The sequence below is a fragment of the Liolophura sinensis genome, chromosome 2 (genome assembly GCF_032854445.1).
Source record: "Liolophura sinensis isolate JHLJ2023 chromosome 2, CUHK_Ljap_v2, whole genome shotgun sequence".
Taxonomy (NCBI): Eukaryota; Metazoa; Mollusca; class Polyplacophora; order Chitonida; family Chitonidae; genus Liolophura; species Liolophura sinensis.
This window is the reverse complement of record NC_088296.1, coordinates 3872499-3889171: the sequence shown is the minus strand read 5'-3', so window position 1 is coordinate 3889171 and position 16673 is coordinate 3872499. Positions and strand designations below refer to the sequence as shown.

General features: G+C 39.2%; 1 protein-coding gene across 1 annotated transcript; it reads right to left on the bottom strand.

Annotated features, from left to right (window-relative positions):
• Positions 1–2413: 2413 nt before the first annotated feature.
• LOC135462771 (probable E3 ubiquitin-protein ligase MID2) lies at positions 2414–14370 on the bottom strand. Its single transcript, XM_064740016.1, has 7 exons — positions 14279–14370; positions 10647–11336; positions 10149–10244; positions 9084–9314; positions 7868–7890; positions 7385–7572; positions 2414–3900 (listed from the first exon to the last, which is right to left on the bottom strand). The coding sequence occupies exons 2-7, from the start codon at positions 11316–11318 to the stop codon at positions 3317–3319; spliced, it is 1794 nt and encodes a 597-aa protein (XP_064596086.1). The 5' UTR covers positions 11319–11336; positions 14279–14370; the 3' UTR covers positions 2414–3316.
• Between the last annotated feature and the right edge of the window lie 2303 nt (positions 14371–16673).

The window sequence follows — 16673 nt, the reverse complement described above, 5'->3', positions numbered from 1 at the left end:
AACGACTGGTTGACCCGTATCAGTATAATGGCTCGGGCGGGGCGCTTTACTTGCCTTCGGTAAGTCGCCTCAGTGAAGCAGCACTAAATAAAAGAGCGGTGGAAATCCGTCCTGCAACAAGGAGGCACATTATACGTACATGCACCCTAAGGATTCCTTCGTCGTCATATGACTGAAAAATTGTTGAGTACGACGTTAAACCCCAAGCACTCACTCACTCACAAAGAGATTAGATTTTACAACCGAGAGCGCAAAAAATGAATAGTCTGCAGACAAATAATTAAGCAAAGGCTGCAATGAGCAAAGCAATATTATGAATAAACCTACAAAACAATAAAAACGAAGAACACAATGTATATACATGTATGTGCATGTATTTATTTGTTTTTTGACTTTGGGTTAACAATCAAATCAAGCCTGTCATGCATGGGTGGTGCGCAACAAAGTCGATTCAAGATGTACTGCAGGTCTGCCCAAAGTTAGAGGCAAGTGTAATTATAAAGACGTGGATGGTCCTAGATGACACATATATATTTGACACACATAGCTCTGGATATATGATCAGGGCTTCCTCTGGGTCAGTATTTGTTTAGCCAGTCACTTCAGCCACTCATCAGATTTTGTAGCAAATGCTATTTTTCTTTAGCCATACTTTAAGTTAGCAACCTTGACTTAATCTCTTGTGATCATCACTGGATTGAATGGAAGCAGCATCCATGACTCTTGTAGGTCTCCATCTGTAAGTCGTTTTTGTCTGCCTCGGTGTAGCTGCTAAAATCAACTTGGTCTCTTTCAGCTATATCTGGAGTTTATCAAACGTTACATTTACAACATTTGCCCTCGAAATAATGGACCAATGCCTGGCAGCATGTTTTTGTTTGTTTTTTTTTAACAAAAAATCTATCCCTTTTTCAACATTTCTGTGCAGGATACTAGTAAAATTTAATTTCCTCTATCAGAAAAAAAAATTGTAAATTCAGTTTATTTAAATGCAACATGATGATCAGTACATTGGAGTAAAACAGCCTGACAGGAGACAGGACACATTTATGTACCGACACATATTCTGAAACATTTAATTTACTTCGGATCAAAAAAGTTTAAATTTTTCATGGGAGGTAAATTCATTTACAGGTGTAACTCTACCTTGACTTATCTCCCTTGATAACTTTTTTTTTTCACAATTGGCGATGAAAGGCATCCCCAAAATGCCATGATTCTCATTCGTTATTTAATAAAACTAATTTTCAAGCGTTATTTAATGTAAGTCAACTTGCAACAATGCTGAACACCCTTTGTAGATTTCTGTAATCTCCATATACAATTGTGTTGTTGTTGTTTCGCGGAGATTAGGCCGTTTGAAATGAAAGAAAGTGGATTATTTTCATTAGAAAAATTGCGAAAATCTTCTAGAAACCCCAGAAAACCAATTTGTTGCCAAAAATTTTCGCATTTTTTCAAATTTTATTGCCATTTCAAAAAATTGTTTTGAATTTGCGACAACAGCGAGTGCCAGCGGCGGCCCTGCATGATTTCCGCTGCACGACAAGTTGGAGACGAAAGGTAGTCTTGGGGGTTAAACCTAAAATAAAACTATCAATCCATTCTGTACAGCACACACAGTACAAGCCAGCTGTGAAAAACTTACAAGTAGATATGTCAGGGTGTAAAATATATATGTCAATTTACATTAAGCACAAGTACTTATTTACTTTTTATTTTTTTGATTGGTAATCAAATTCGCAACAATGATACTTTAATTATTTCATCAAGCTAAGCATATGCAAGCAAAAAAAAACTATATTCTAAATAAAATGCAACATAATCAATGTATATACATGTATTTAGAAATTAGAAAATATCATAATGTGGGCATAATGCTTAGAGGACAGTGAATACAATAATACATGTCACAGGTCATATCACAGCACTTACATGTAGAAGTCATTTAAAGGAAAAAAGGTTATAGCCACAATACATATATCTGAGATATTGTTAGAGAACTATGGAGTGTAGAGAAATAATTGGCACATTTTTATGAAGTTTACATACTGAGTGACACAAACAAATCATTTTAGCATCATTTTCCTAATAAATGTATTTATTCATAAAAAATTGTTTAGTAACTAAGACGTAACTGTTTATTACAGAAAATATGTTAGATGTTTACATAGTAGTGTGCTAGAGGTATTCAATAAACACAAATAGTCCAGTAAATGTCAATGTGTTTATACTGAAGATAAAAATCTGATAAACAGCTTCAAATATTTACTCTTGTAAACATGTCACATACTCAAACTATGCCCAGATCATGACAAACTGTTGTGAACGCCAAAGTTTGAATAAGCAAAGTTGACAAATAGAGAAACATTTAGGAAAGGAGAAACTTACAGCTGACAATGTTAAGATAATGGCATCCTAAAACAGTTCTTGTTCAGCATAGGATTAACCTCATCATGCAGACAACATAGGGTCGACCGGAATTCAAAACAGAATTATCTTTTGTAATGCGCTGCAACAACAACGTCAATCTGATCTGGTCCGTTTTTACGATTTAATCTGAAACCACTCATGGGTTATGACGTACTGGCCCGATCATGGTAAGAAAAATAATTTTCTATACCCTTAGCCACTTTCTGAGAAAATCATTTGGAAAAAGCCTGTTTTTGCTAGTTAGATCCGATATTGAGGTACTCGCGTTCTGTGAGAGGCAAAACATTTTTTTTTTCAGTGGAGCGAAATACTGCGGCAAGTTTCCACGAAGTTAGGTACAAGAGACCAGTGCACCAAACAAGAGCAGTTTTGACAAAGTGTAACCCAATTTTGTGGTTAGTTACGTGATAAGTGCACTATTCTATATATACAGACTATTGGTTATTTATTTCTACAAGGTTTTTTGTCACAAATGTACATCCTACTACATGTAACATGTTCACTATACGTATTGTCATGTATAAACTCTGACCTGTTTTGCTCAGTGACACTCCTGATAATGCTGATTTACAAGTCACCATTACTAAAAATAAAACTACCTAGTCATTATCTACATGTATTTTGTCTGGAAGAAAACTGACATTGATGTTCAGGACAAGTCAGACAGACTGTGTATAACTAAACCAAGCTGTAAGCTTGTGACAGATCACTGACCACTTTGCAGAAGAAGCTATACATACTGAATTAGCCACACTGCTCACATTAACTAAAACATCTACAAACTGATCATTTTTTTTCTTTTTTTAAAAAAGACTTAACAAAACTGTGTATTTCAACAAATTATAATATGATGGAAAAGATGTAATGAATAATTACCCGATGGTCAGAAAGTGCTTATCATATCACAGAGAACTGGAGGCAGAGTTGCAAAGTCACCCGTTACCAGACGAGCAGACACAGACACAGATCCAGACCAGACATCAAACTCAACCGATGGCACGAGAGGCTCTGTGACGATAACATCACTGTCAGTGTACATTACCTGGTTGTTGTCACAGTCCAGGACTGTCAGTGTGTGGTCATCACAGTCCAGGTACACACCCACGTGATGAGGTCGTGTGTAACGTCTCCACTGTCGATAGTCAGGTTTGATCTCACCACCACCACTGTGACTATAACACCCAACCTCATCACCACTGTACACCATCCCAATGTACCAGGAGTTACGGCGAGGGACTGTCCTCCCCCTCACGCCATAGCTCTCCTGTGTCACTCCTACAGCACAGCCACACTCATGTGAACAGGTGATGTGTATCTCCCAGTAGTACCTGCCCGTCTGGTAACGCCCGTCTGTCACAGCTCTCCTCCACCTCCCATCCAAGGACAAGCCCTCAGCCTTTACCACACAGCCGCTGTCATTGATTCTCAGCTCACTGCCGTCTGTCTCTGTGAATCTCAGCGTCGGCTCTGCAAAAACACAACAGAAGCAGTATAAACAACAGCAAACCATAAACACACGCTGTAAGACTAAAGTTTAAATACCTGTACACATACTGTATTTTTAATTCTCAACAAAATCTCTTGGAATAAAATGACATATACTGCTGACACAAATTTAATTTATACACAGATCTCTGTCATTTTCAGCCAGTATGAAAGAGTTGAACTTCGACAAGGATCCGTCACTAAATGATGGGTAGCCCTAAGACATAGGCTAAATACTGGATTAAAATACAGACTTTTAGTGATCTAATTTGTTCGAAACTTATCACCTACAACAAGAATAATACCTTCCTCTATCCAGTCATTGGTTTTAGTTGTCAGTTATGGCACATTTGAACACACAATTCACTATGAAGCTGTAGTAGGCCTGTTGTCGTTCGTGGAGTACCGAAGCCGTTTGTGTAGTAAGGGAGGTAACTCATCACAAATAACTTACCCAGTGACTTTCATTGCAACAATTGCAAAGGCTATTTAATCTATCAGAATTATTAGTAGTAATCAATTGCTGGATTCACAGTAAATATTTTCTGCAGTTAAATATTTCAAGACTAAGAAAGAAAAACGTATATTAAGTGATGAAATAAATGTAAATCAACAATTGTAAATATATGGGCTTACATACATGGAATCTCCACCCTTTCATATTAATAATAATAATAATAATAATAAACAAAAACAGATACGAGGAACTGCATAATATTAAGCTGGTATAAGAGACATTGCATATATATATATATATATATATATATATATATATTGCATATATATATATAGAGAGAGAGAGAGAAAGAGAGCTCTGGCTCTTCAACTGTACATTCTATTCCCTTTTCCTCAGTACTTTCTCATGCAATACCAGCTTCATATTATGGCATTCACGCTCAACCATTGAGTACGACATTAAACCCCAAGCACTCACTCACTCGCGCTCAACCATTTCTGTCTTTCTGCTAACTTGCCATACAGTGTTTTGTCTTTATACATGCGTGCATTGTACACCTACGCGGCTACATGTATACAAACCTATGTATTATTTACTATATATATTTCCTGATGATGCCACAAACATAGTGACAGAAATACAGACTAATATTATGACTTCAATATTCCGAGTTACTTTCTTTTTATTTCACTGAGGGCTACATTATGTAATCTGTCCTTTTCTAACAGTACACCTACTGATTTGTACACAATCATGAGGTAAACATCACTCAGACACTCAGTTGTACAATATGTAATCTGTTCTGTATTAACAGTACACCTACTGATTTGTACACAATCATGAGGTAAACATCACTCAGACACTCAGTTATACAATATGTTATCTGTTCTGTATTAACAGTACACCTGCTGATTTGTACACAATCATGAGGTAAACATCACTCAGACACTCAGTTGTACAATATGTTATCTGTTCTGTATTAACAGTACACCTGCTGATTTGCAAACATGCTGTGCCCTGCCACGTGTCCTGTACTAACAGTGCACTTGCTTATTTGAACACGAGGTAAATATCACCCAGACACCGAGGGGTACACTACCATCTGTCCTGTTCTAACTGTACACCTGCCGATATATAACTCTGCAATGTGCTTTCCTTTTTTGCAGAAAATAACATATTGTTGAATACACTATATTTTTTTTTTATTTCTGAGCAAACCATGCTATAAGTAGCTTGCATAGGCTTTCAATTTCTCAGGACAGCCTACTGATTTCCTTTCGACTTCTGACCCCAGTGTACACTTTACAAGTACCATACCTTATTTTATGTCTCTATATTAGTTTGTGTCTTCTGTGCACACCCTACTGTACAACTCACATTTGTTTATATCCTATCTGCACACCTTACTGTATACCTCACATTAGTTTGTATTTTTCTTTTGCCCACACTATTGCATACCTCACATTAGTTTGTATCTGTTTTGCCCACCCTATTACATACCTCACATTAGTTTGTATGTGTTTTGCGCACCCTATTGCATACCTCACATTAGTTTGTATCTGTTTTGCCCACCCTATTGCATACCTCACATTAGTTTGTATCTGTTTTGCCCACCCTATTGCATACCTCACATTAGTTTGTATGTGTTTTGCCCACCCTAGGGTATGCCTCACATTAGTTTGTATGTGTTTTGCCCACCCTATTGCATACCTCACATTAGTTTGTATCTGTTTTGCCCACCCTATTGCATACCTCACATTAGTTTGTATCAGTTTTGCCCACCCTATTGCATACCTCACATTAGTTTGTATCTGTTTTGCTCACCCTATTGCATACCTCACATTAGTTTGTATGTGTTTTGCCCACCATACTGTACAACTCACATTAGTTTATATCCTATCTGCACACCTTACTGTATACCTCACATTAGTTTGTATTTTTCTTTTGCCCACCCTATTGCATACCTCACATTAGCTTGTATGTGTTTTGCGCACCCTATTGCATGCCTCACATTAATTTGTATCTGTTTTGCCCACCCTATTGCATACCTCACATTAGTTTGCATCTGTTTTGCTCACCCTATTGCATACCTCACATTAGTTTGCATCTGTTTTGCTCACCCTATTGCATGCCTCACATTAATTTGTATCTGTTTTGCCCACCCTATTACATACCTCACATTAGTTTGTATCTGTTTTGCCCACCCTATTGCATACCTCACATTAGTTTGTATGTGTTTTGCCCACCCTATTGCATACCTCACATTAGTTTGTATCTGTTTTGCCCACCCCATTGCATACCTCTCATTAGTTTGTATGTGTTTTGCCCACCCTATTGCATACCTCTCATTAGTTTGTATGTGTTTTGCCCACCCTATTGCATACCTCTCATTAGTTTGTATCTGTTTTGCCCACCCCATTGCATACCTCACATTAGTTTGTATCTGTTTTGCCCACTCTATTGCATACCTCACATTAGTTTGTATCTGTTTTGCCCACCCTATTGCATACCTCACATTAGTTTGTATGTATTTTGCTCACCCTAGTGTATGCCTCATATTAGTTTGTATCTGTTGTGGATGACTCAATGGACTCCTGACATAAAATTATATTTTGTGCACACCCTAATGCATGGCTCACTTTAGTTTGTGTCTTCTGTGTACACCCTATTGTACACTGCATTACTTTGTGTCCTTTGCCCACACCCTACTGTAAGTGTGACATCAGTTTGTGTTTTGTTCACACCCTACACTATCTGTGCTTTTTGTAAGCACTTCTCACTTTCGTTACACTTGGAATACTATTTGTTTTCTGGGCGCACCCTATTGTGTTACAACTCATATCGGTTTGTTTTCTTCTTAACACAGTCTACCGTGTATTTTGCCCATAAACTGTGCGCCTTCTCCACTTATGTTTGTGTCCTTGATGCACATACTAGTGTAAACCTTGCAGTCATCTATGGTCTCTGGGCACACACAACTGTATACCTTTTATACATATAAGAACCTACTTGTAACACGTAGAGGTGACATTTGCCCACCGACTGCTGCTTCTAAGTCCTGACGTTCTTGTACTGTCTCTTTCACAGTCACCTGTCTAGTAACAACTTGGTCATGTTGTACAGAATTTAGAAGCTTCTGTCTGCTGACCTCATGTTTTTCCAGATCTGCTTTTATCTCATTCAGCTGGTCATCAATTCTGTGAGAAGAGGAAAGAAAACAAAGAGACACAGTTGTGTGGTAATCCTGTGTACCATACAGTCCTGAAAATGTCATGATGTACAGTGTACTTTTCCTAGCAGGTTAGGTCTCATTTCTCTGAACAAATGTATGTCTGAACAAATGTATGTTTGAACACTAGATATACTTTACACTTGGGTCATGTTTTGGAAAACTACAGCGCTGGTACTCAGTTTTACAGAAATACATCTGCTGATAATAGCCATTTGCACGTGTATAAAAAAACTAAAGAAGTATAACATATTTATACATACGTTTTGGTGAAGTCCGTGGAACCCTGTCAACAAACAGATTTGAGCATACATATACAATTATGTAACAATGATAACTGAAACAAAGATTCTTTACCTACTCTTTTCCTTCTAAAATCTGGGTCACCTGGTCTGCTCATTTTAGCCAATATATATGTAATCCTGGCAGGATTATTGAGTTTCTTTTTTCTCACATGATTAGACCATGTAATGAACAACATACTCATATCTTTACGTTTCCAAAAGGCTGGTAAAGAAATGTAATATTCTATTTTTAACACTACCAATATCTGTCCCAAGTTTTAGAAGAATTTGGGTATACTTTCACCACAACATGTAACAAGAACGCAGCTATAAAGGAAATGTCTTACCTCCCCTATAGTACACAGGGGCCATTGGCTCTTCCCTTAAACAATTAGACCATTCCCTAGTCAAATACATTGACAAAATCAGCTCTAAATTCCAATGTAATGAATTCTATGGAGCTTGTTACAGTGCAATTTTTCCTCCTAGGATTTCCCGATCACCCAATCATAGTTGAAAATGAAACGGTTTGTTCTACCGATTACAAGCAAAACAGTAACCAACTTGAAGTTAGTTGTTGTATAAATACTCAGTTGTGATAATGATTTAATTTGGTACTTCTGTAAGAGAAGCAACCCTTTGTCAATTTCACAAGTATAATGGCAAAAAGTTTTATGGTAGTGAAATACACAAGAGTTATCTCCCCTTACCGTAACGGCTGTGGGGAGAAGATACATAGTGGACTATAAATCAGAAGACCAGGGTAAAAGTCTTCTAAAGAGAGGGATATAAACCAACGATATCAAGAAAATAAAGAAATGGCTTAATTCTGGTCTTTCTCTTAGTATCCCTTTCTACGGCTGTTTTGTGATTATTTTACGGCATGTTTATGAAAATAATAGCCTTTAGTAAAATTTATCCTTAAATGAAATATACCTGTGCATAAATCAAGGGTGATGATTCACAAGTTCAATAATGTGACAATGGTAAATAAGACGCCTCTGTGTACTTACACAACACACGTTTGTTTACAAATGAGTGGTCAGAACCAAGATTAAGGACCGTACAACTAAGAAAACTACATATGTTCTCTGTAGCTGACAAATTATGGACACTATCCTGTGTGGTTAGCTGAGGTATTTAATTTGTTGAAGGTAGCTGAACCAATGATAAAGATTGTGCATGTTTGACTCACCTGTAAAAACTCGACGTCTGTTGACGCTAATAAATCATTGGAAGCCTCGACCATCCTCTCCATTTCCTGAGCCTGTAGCTGGAAATGTTTGAGAATGGCGCTACACTCCACACTCCACTGTGAATAGCGGGTTTTTATGCCATCTAAGGACTGTTGTTTCCAGGCTTGTAAGGCTTCCAAGGCTGCACAATAAGCCCTTTCTACCTCTTGAGTGTGAAGTTCCTGGGTTTCCTGACAAACAAAAAGAACGTTTATTATCTTATCTAGACCATTACAGGTGTGTTCAAGAAATTATACATGCCTGTGTAACAAGAGTGGAATAACAGCGCCACACAACTGTATCTACAATGCACTTCACATGTGTCAACTCAGAAACGTTAATTCAATATCACAATTGGTGCTCTGAGCAGGGTGAGATGGTGCAGCCTTTATGCTGTGGAGATCACCAGTTGTTTGGTTCAAACACCAAGAGTGTCACCCTGGGATTAAGAGTCGTCTTTAAATCCCAGGTGTCGCCCCATCACATATCAGTGAGATAGTGCTTGGGGTTTAACGTCGTACTTAACAATTTTTCAGATGTCGAAGGAATCCTTAAGGTGCATGTAATGTGCCTCCTTGTTGCAGGACGGATTTCCACCGCTCTTTTATTTAGTGCTGCTTCACTGAGACGCCTTTCCGAAGACAATTAAACCGCCCTGCCCGAGCCATTATACTGATACGGGTCAAACAGTCCTTACTCTATCGCCTTCATGCTGAACCCCAAGAAAGGAAGTTACAACTTCCTCTTTTAAAGTCTTAGGTGTGAGTTGACCCAGGTCTACCGCTCAAGAAGTGGAGGTTCGACCAACTGTGCTATCGGGGCCGGTCCCCATCACATGTGGAGTGCGTATATACAATATAGATATTATGACAGCGTATAATCGACGATGATGTACCTACTGGAGTTGCCTGAGGTGGGCATATCGCGTCTGTGTCACTGAGAGTAGCTATAATTTTCATAAGAAAAATAAGTCACCAAGTATGCAATAAATCACAAGTTAACCAAGTGTCATCAAAACTACCAACCTGTATCTTATTGTACAGCCTCGTAACTCCTGACAGTGATTCTTTAGTTTCTTGTAGCACTTTCTCCAGTTCACTGGTCTTGTTCAAGACCGCTGGCTGTAATGGAAAAAATGCTACATTAAAAAGATCGTCTTTAAAACGACTCACTACAGTACAGGACAAAAAGCAACATTCTTCACTATAGATTACAAACTATGGGTCATTATACCATTCCAAATCATGACATTTATAGTGATTATCGACCTATATACTAGCGCGGTACACGATTTAAATTGTGATTTAAGTCATTTGCTTAGAATATCCTTGCGTGTTTCTAACATCATTGAAAACTGTTTACTACTTCTCTTTGCATGATCTCAAAGTAATTTTGAACTTACACAACTTCTTAGTTTTTCGTATGTCGTATTAATCGTTATGTTTGGAATTGACTTCACGATTATTGACTCAGAATATTCACTGTGGTTGTTGACTAATATACGAATGTCTTTATCGCATTACCTTGGCATTCTCCGCTGCAGATGGTATATCCCGCACAGCATGTTCCGGATGGTCAACCACACACCCCATACAGATCACCAGCCGGCACGGTACACAGTACAAGCCGAATGGCTGACCATGTTTTGGACATGACGGCTGCTGAGTTGATTGTTCATCCCTGCCACTGGTCTGTCGCTGTGAGGTTTCCAGAGAGAGGTACTCCTGGGACGAAATCAGCCAGTGACGCTTCATAGCACCCATCATGGGATGAAAAGAAGCCAAACAGTCTTTACAATACAGTAAACAACAGTCGGTACAAAACTTGACAGCTTTAGCCTGATTATCCTCACCACACAGAGAACAATATGGGATGTCATCCTCAACCTTCACAGCAGAAGAGAACCTCTCCACTATTTCTGCCAGGTGAAAGTTGGGAGGCAGACCAGCCGCACCTTCCCTTCCCAGACTGATTGGTGTCCGACATACAGGGCATGAGATCAGCTGGTGAACACCCTCACTCCCCGTGCTACAGGTGACCTCATCTGTCTGTCCAGGTTTAGACTTGTCAGCATACACAGCAATACACTCCCTGCAAAAACTGTGCTGACAAGGTAACGTTACGGGTTTCCGGAATGTTTGCACACATATCGGGCATGTGAGAACTTCTTCACGATTTTCCTTGCTTTCAGCCATTACACGCTCGGTTTTTCACTGAAATAAAACCAGCTAATTACTTAGACTGACACCAATACAGGTTATCCCATTTACGAAAATATAAAATTCAACACAGTACAGTCTCCATCTACAGTGCAGTGCCTGTTCCTCTCTTTCAACAACATATAGGATACAGTATTTTTTGTCGCTTTTGCTGAAGAAGCATTGCTTTACATATGATATATGACAGTTTGAGCGCCTCACTTCCCTGAGAGGAAATAACTGCTTAGTTAGACATTTGACGATTCTAGCATTTATCATGTACCTGACATTTTTTTGACAAAGATCTGATCAAGACAATTTGGCCAGACGTGTTTGACAGTGATGACACCTTTATACAGCACCATCCGTGAAAAGCAGATTGGTGTGTGAAAACGAGAGTCTGCTGATTTAAAGGTAAGGCCAGCCAATTAGCAAACACCTTCAACAGAAAGGGTGGGGCTTCAGGTATAAGATACATGTATTTGGGTGAAACATCTGGACTATGGTGGTAGTGAAGGAGGCATGACCCTATATGATAATGGAGTCAAATGTCTGAACTACAGTGGCACGGAAAGGAACTTAACCCTACATGATAATGGGGTCAAACGTCTGGACTACAATGGTAGTGAAGAGAACTGAACGTTATATGATAATCGGGGCGAATGTCTACATTGATATAACTTCAAATTGTAACAGGTCCAACTCTTCCAAATTTCAGTGTTTTATTGTGTTATTGTGAAGAACCACAGAAGTAAAGACTACCACAGTGCTGCTATATCGTGCAATCAAGGCTGATTAAACTAGCCTAGGATCTTGGCTGTGATCTTTTAATATGGGGTTAGGCGTAGATCATAACCGAGGAGTCATCCAGGATAAAATAGTGGTATGGAAAAACACCCTGTCGCAGAGAAACTACGCGCAACAAAAATCCGCGCAAAATGAACCAATACATGCATTAACAGGGAAAAACTCCAGGGAACTACGTTCACCGTGTCATCCTCTCTATCTCTGCCAAGTTTTTCCGCATTCTGTAGCCTTTACGACCAGTAAATCCAAGATAATTCACAGTTGTGACTTATGCTCACATGCCGTGTCGACATTCTGACCTACTAAACCGTGTTATTGCTGCCCACCTATGCGCATCCGTGGTTGACCTTTCATTACGTCATTATGTTTTGATGAGCTGGCTGTTAGTTCTGACAGGCACAAAGCCATGTGACCGAGGAGACGCGAATTTGACAGAAGGCCATGGCACAAAATGACGAACCCCACAGTTTGTGCAAACTGTCAGATTAAATTCGCAGTGAAAAAGGGAGGTTACCTTCGACATCAGCTCCATTTAAAATTGGGCACCACAGGCATTACGATATGTTAAGGCCTCGATAGTTTTCTTGCTGAAGAATGTTGCCATGTACACCAGAAGTCCAGAAACGACACCATGCAGGACGATCTGGTGCCATGACTTTTACCATTTCCTGTTGAAAGTAACAGTGTCATGGTAAGTCGTCAGAATGTTAATTTCTGGAAAGTATGGAATGTAGGGGATACGTCGAATTAAAAAGAAAGACAACCAATACGTTGTCGACACTAGCGAAGAGCCCCTACATGCGGGAACTTTCATATTATTTTTTATTACCATTAAGGGGGGGAGGGGTAACAACTATTCAGGTGTGTATAAATCATAATGGATAAAATCGTAAAACAGAAATTAACTTTTCCTAAACCGAGTTGGCAGAAGGCAAAATACACTTGTATCGGAAAATATCGCCGTGATTTCCTCCATCTGTGGTCTTTTCAAAACATCTGGTCTGGTCATACTTCTAATAAGCAGCTAAAATTAAATCTTTATTCATTTTCTATCACATGTTTGATTGAAGGCATAGATAACTTCCAGTATTAGTGTAGATTTCAAGACATGATATCACGGAAAGGTCACCCGCTGCTGCACATGTGCGCCTCGCTGACCGAATGCATCTGAATTGGACGAGGGGGTAGCTCTTCGTAAGCGTTATACCGGAATCTGGTCCAGATAGCTCTTGGGCTAAGGGTGGCTAGCGGTCCCTACGTATCAGTATATATAAGCCACCCTTAGATCGAGGTCTCGGGCCATGATAAAACATACAATGTTTAAAACTTAACTTGACGCTGCACACCAGAAATATGACATACATGTCTAAACACATACACCTATCAGCCTGGTGTAAGCCCCTGGTCTAAGCTGTAGGCTGTAGAAGTAGGTTAGTGTTTGCTAAAGCATCACACAGACAGCCCTGGCTAGCCTATAAAACGGCCTGAATTTGGGTATACGACCGTCCTGACGGGATAAGCTGTGTCAAGTTACACCCTCCATTGTCGGATATCACTAAGGGAGCCTGTAATGTCTGCTGTTTGTGGCGTTAATAATACACGTAGTCACTTCATGCTTATATATAAATCTGGGTGTTTATAAAATATAAGTTTTGATATTTGGTTCAGGCAGGCAAGCGGTGCAAACAAACAAACAAACAAAAAAACAAGAAAGCAAGACTAGTAAACAAACAGCGATCCCTGGTTGGGCTCTCCTGGCTTTGTGTGCCACGGGCGACACGTCACCGCCAGTAATCGACCTTAAACATAACTCTGCATAATGCCTTTTAAGGTCAAAGCTTCAAAAACTCACATTAATAATTTACGTACCATCGCCCTGTATTTATAGTGACAAGATCGACACAATTAACAACATGAACCAAAATTAGTCGTTTTCCGGGAGATGGAAATATTCTGACTGCGTATCGACAGTGTTAGAGGTTTACCCACAGGCTGAGGGTAGAGTCTATGTAAAGACACGCCCCAGTCGCATGTCTACTTTGTATCCGTCTGAGCAAAACTCGACCAATTAAATACTGTCGATATCACATCCTCACCTGATAGAAACATCCAGCCATCAAAATAGACGTACTCAATCTTACATGACTTACCTGTCAACACAAATACACCGTGCTTTACAACACCCACAAAACTACGCAGTCTGAAACAGAAAACACTTAGTTCAGAGAAATGCACGTGATCTCAGGAGGGGAGGTAAATCCCTCGATATGCTTTTACACATTTATACTCTACACTGGTTAGCAGGGTTACCTTTTAACTCTAGGCTATATATGCGAATGCCTTATTTTAAGAAATTTACCAGTTTCCCAAGAATTACTTCAGCAGATGGGTGCAAATTATTTATATTAGTTTCTTGGAGTTTCATGCTTGGAGTTTTACGCCGAACTGAACAATTTTTCAACCATATGACGACGAAGAGTTATTAGCTATGTGTACATACATGGTGTTTTTGTGACAGGACGTGTTCATACCACCAAAGGCTGCAGCCATTGAAGTATCCTGCTAAAGACACCAAACATGACACGTCACGTTTTACGCCACCCAGACACATTATACTGCCACGGGGCCAACCACCCCCTGTTTCCTTGCTCTAACCTTCCAGTGCTGAGTGGCAAACGAGAGTGTCATTTATATTTGTTATCACATTTACTTTCAAACAGAATACCTTCAAAACACTGGTATAATGAGAATAGGCTATAGCTACAACAGTTACACACAGAATTCAAGCGGCATTAAATGAACAGCAAATTGATACGGAAAAAGAAAGTACACAAGACGAGTAAAGAATTGATATGGAAGCCGGATGAGGACATCTCGTCCCGCAGGTCGCACGAGGACGGTAACATTCGTGTTACACTCCTAAATGGACAAACTTCCTCTCCCGTTGTATACACGTGGGCAGATATGCCATCAACCAGCAGATGGTTGTGGGTTTCTCCCGGGCTCTGTCCTGTTTTCTCCCAACATAATGATGACCACCGTCGTATAAGTCAAATATTCTTGAGTACGGCGTAAGACATCAATAGAATAAATAAACATAAAATATACTGATGAGAAAACGTCGGATGGCAACTGAGCTACAGCTATGATAAATCTTTGTGTGTATTTGTGTGCATTGTTCACATGAGGTTCGTGGTCAGTAGTTTTCATCTGAGGTCTTCGCGTACTTTGATCGAATGACCGCCCCTTCTCCGCACTGATTCCCCTCTTGATATAGTGTTTTTCTTGCATCTTTCTATATCCTCCTGTGTCTATGTGATATCTATCCATCCTTGTCCATGGTTCTATGTGATATCTTTCCACCATCAGCTGCAATGTATGTTAATAACGAGACAAACACATAATCATAATGTTCGCAAACAAATGGTAAGGTGTTTATCTCTCGCTATTCTCCAGTGTGGAAGGAAATATGATAAATTCATTGTGTTCATTTCTTATCCTAAGAATGTAAGCCTACAATGCACATCACAGGCCCACTTCCGAGCTATACGCGAAATGATCAAGTCTAGTTTTAGGCTGGTTTACAATTACTGCGCACAACTATCATCTAACGTAATGGAGACACAGGAAACCCCTGGCTGCACGACTTATTGGCATGAGGTGGCTCGAAGACTTGCTTTAAACTAGTGCACCCCTATGGAATTAGAAAATATGGTGCGATCCCATCAGCCTGAGGGCGTATCAGTCATGTTCTTCATGTAATTCGAAATCACGCTTTAGAACACGATTTTCAGGTCAACGGATAGACTCGTGTTCACGGTATCAGTCCTATCATTTTGAATTAAATTAACGCTGAGAAGCGGGCTTTCACTTTACATGAACTATATCCCCGCCTACATGGGTCATTGTGCCGCGCTGGCACGCTGATTACTCGGCTTGTCTCATCGAGAACTATGGTAATATATCATGAAGATAAAGTCTGCAAGAGGATGGAAAATTTAAAGGAAAAGGTCATGAGCTAGAATCTTTGGTATAGCTATTATGAATGGAGTCCTCTAACCAAACTGATACATTTGGGAGAGCAAATAATTCTAAATATTAAATAAATTGTTGTTTACCAAGCTACATCAATTTCTTACTCTTCAGAAGATTATATTTGAACTTTCCTTACCTAAATTACACCATACTAGTGGCACTGGTGGATAAAACATTTTTGTAGAATTATTTTATATTGTTGGTAAATTCCTGATTACTCTATGGCTCTTCCACAGCACAATTTGTGGAAAAGAAAGAATTACTAAAGTCGGTAACAGTTGTTGTTTTTGGAAACTTTCTAATGGTGTAATGTTCTGATTTTGTGCGGGTTAAGCTGATATGTTGGTTATTGTAGTTTATTTATTTTCTTTGTCACAAGCTATATCTACACATTCCACAGGTGGTGTTAGGTGACATTTATACATAGTTTCCGAGCAATTTCTGTTCAGACAATATTTAAGAACATTGTTCATCTATATTTTTTTGGCACCCTACACAAGTTTGTCCGTT

Excerpts from the sequence above, each read along its gene's own strand:
- LOC135462771 (XM_064740016.1), bottom strand. The coding sequence starts at position 11,318 with ATGGCTGAAAGCAAGGAAAATCGTGAAGAAGTTCTCACATGCCCGATA. Across the intron at positions 10,245-10,646 it reads CTGCAGCGGAGAATGCCAAG|CCAGCGGTCTTGAACAAGAC; the intron begins GTAATGCGATAA and ends TTTCCATTACAG. Across the intron at positions 9,315-10,148 it reads GGCTGTACAATAAGATACAG|GAAACCCAGGAACTTCACAC; the intron begins GTTGGTAGTTTT and ends TTTGTTTGTCAG.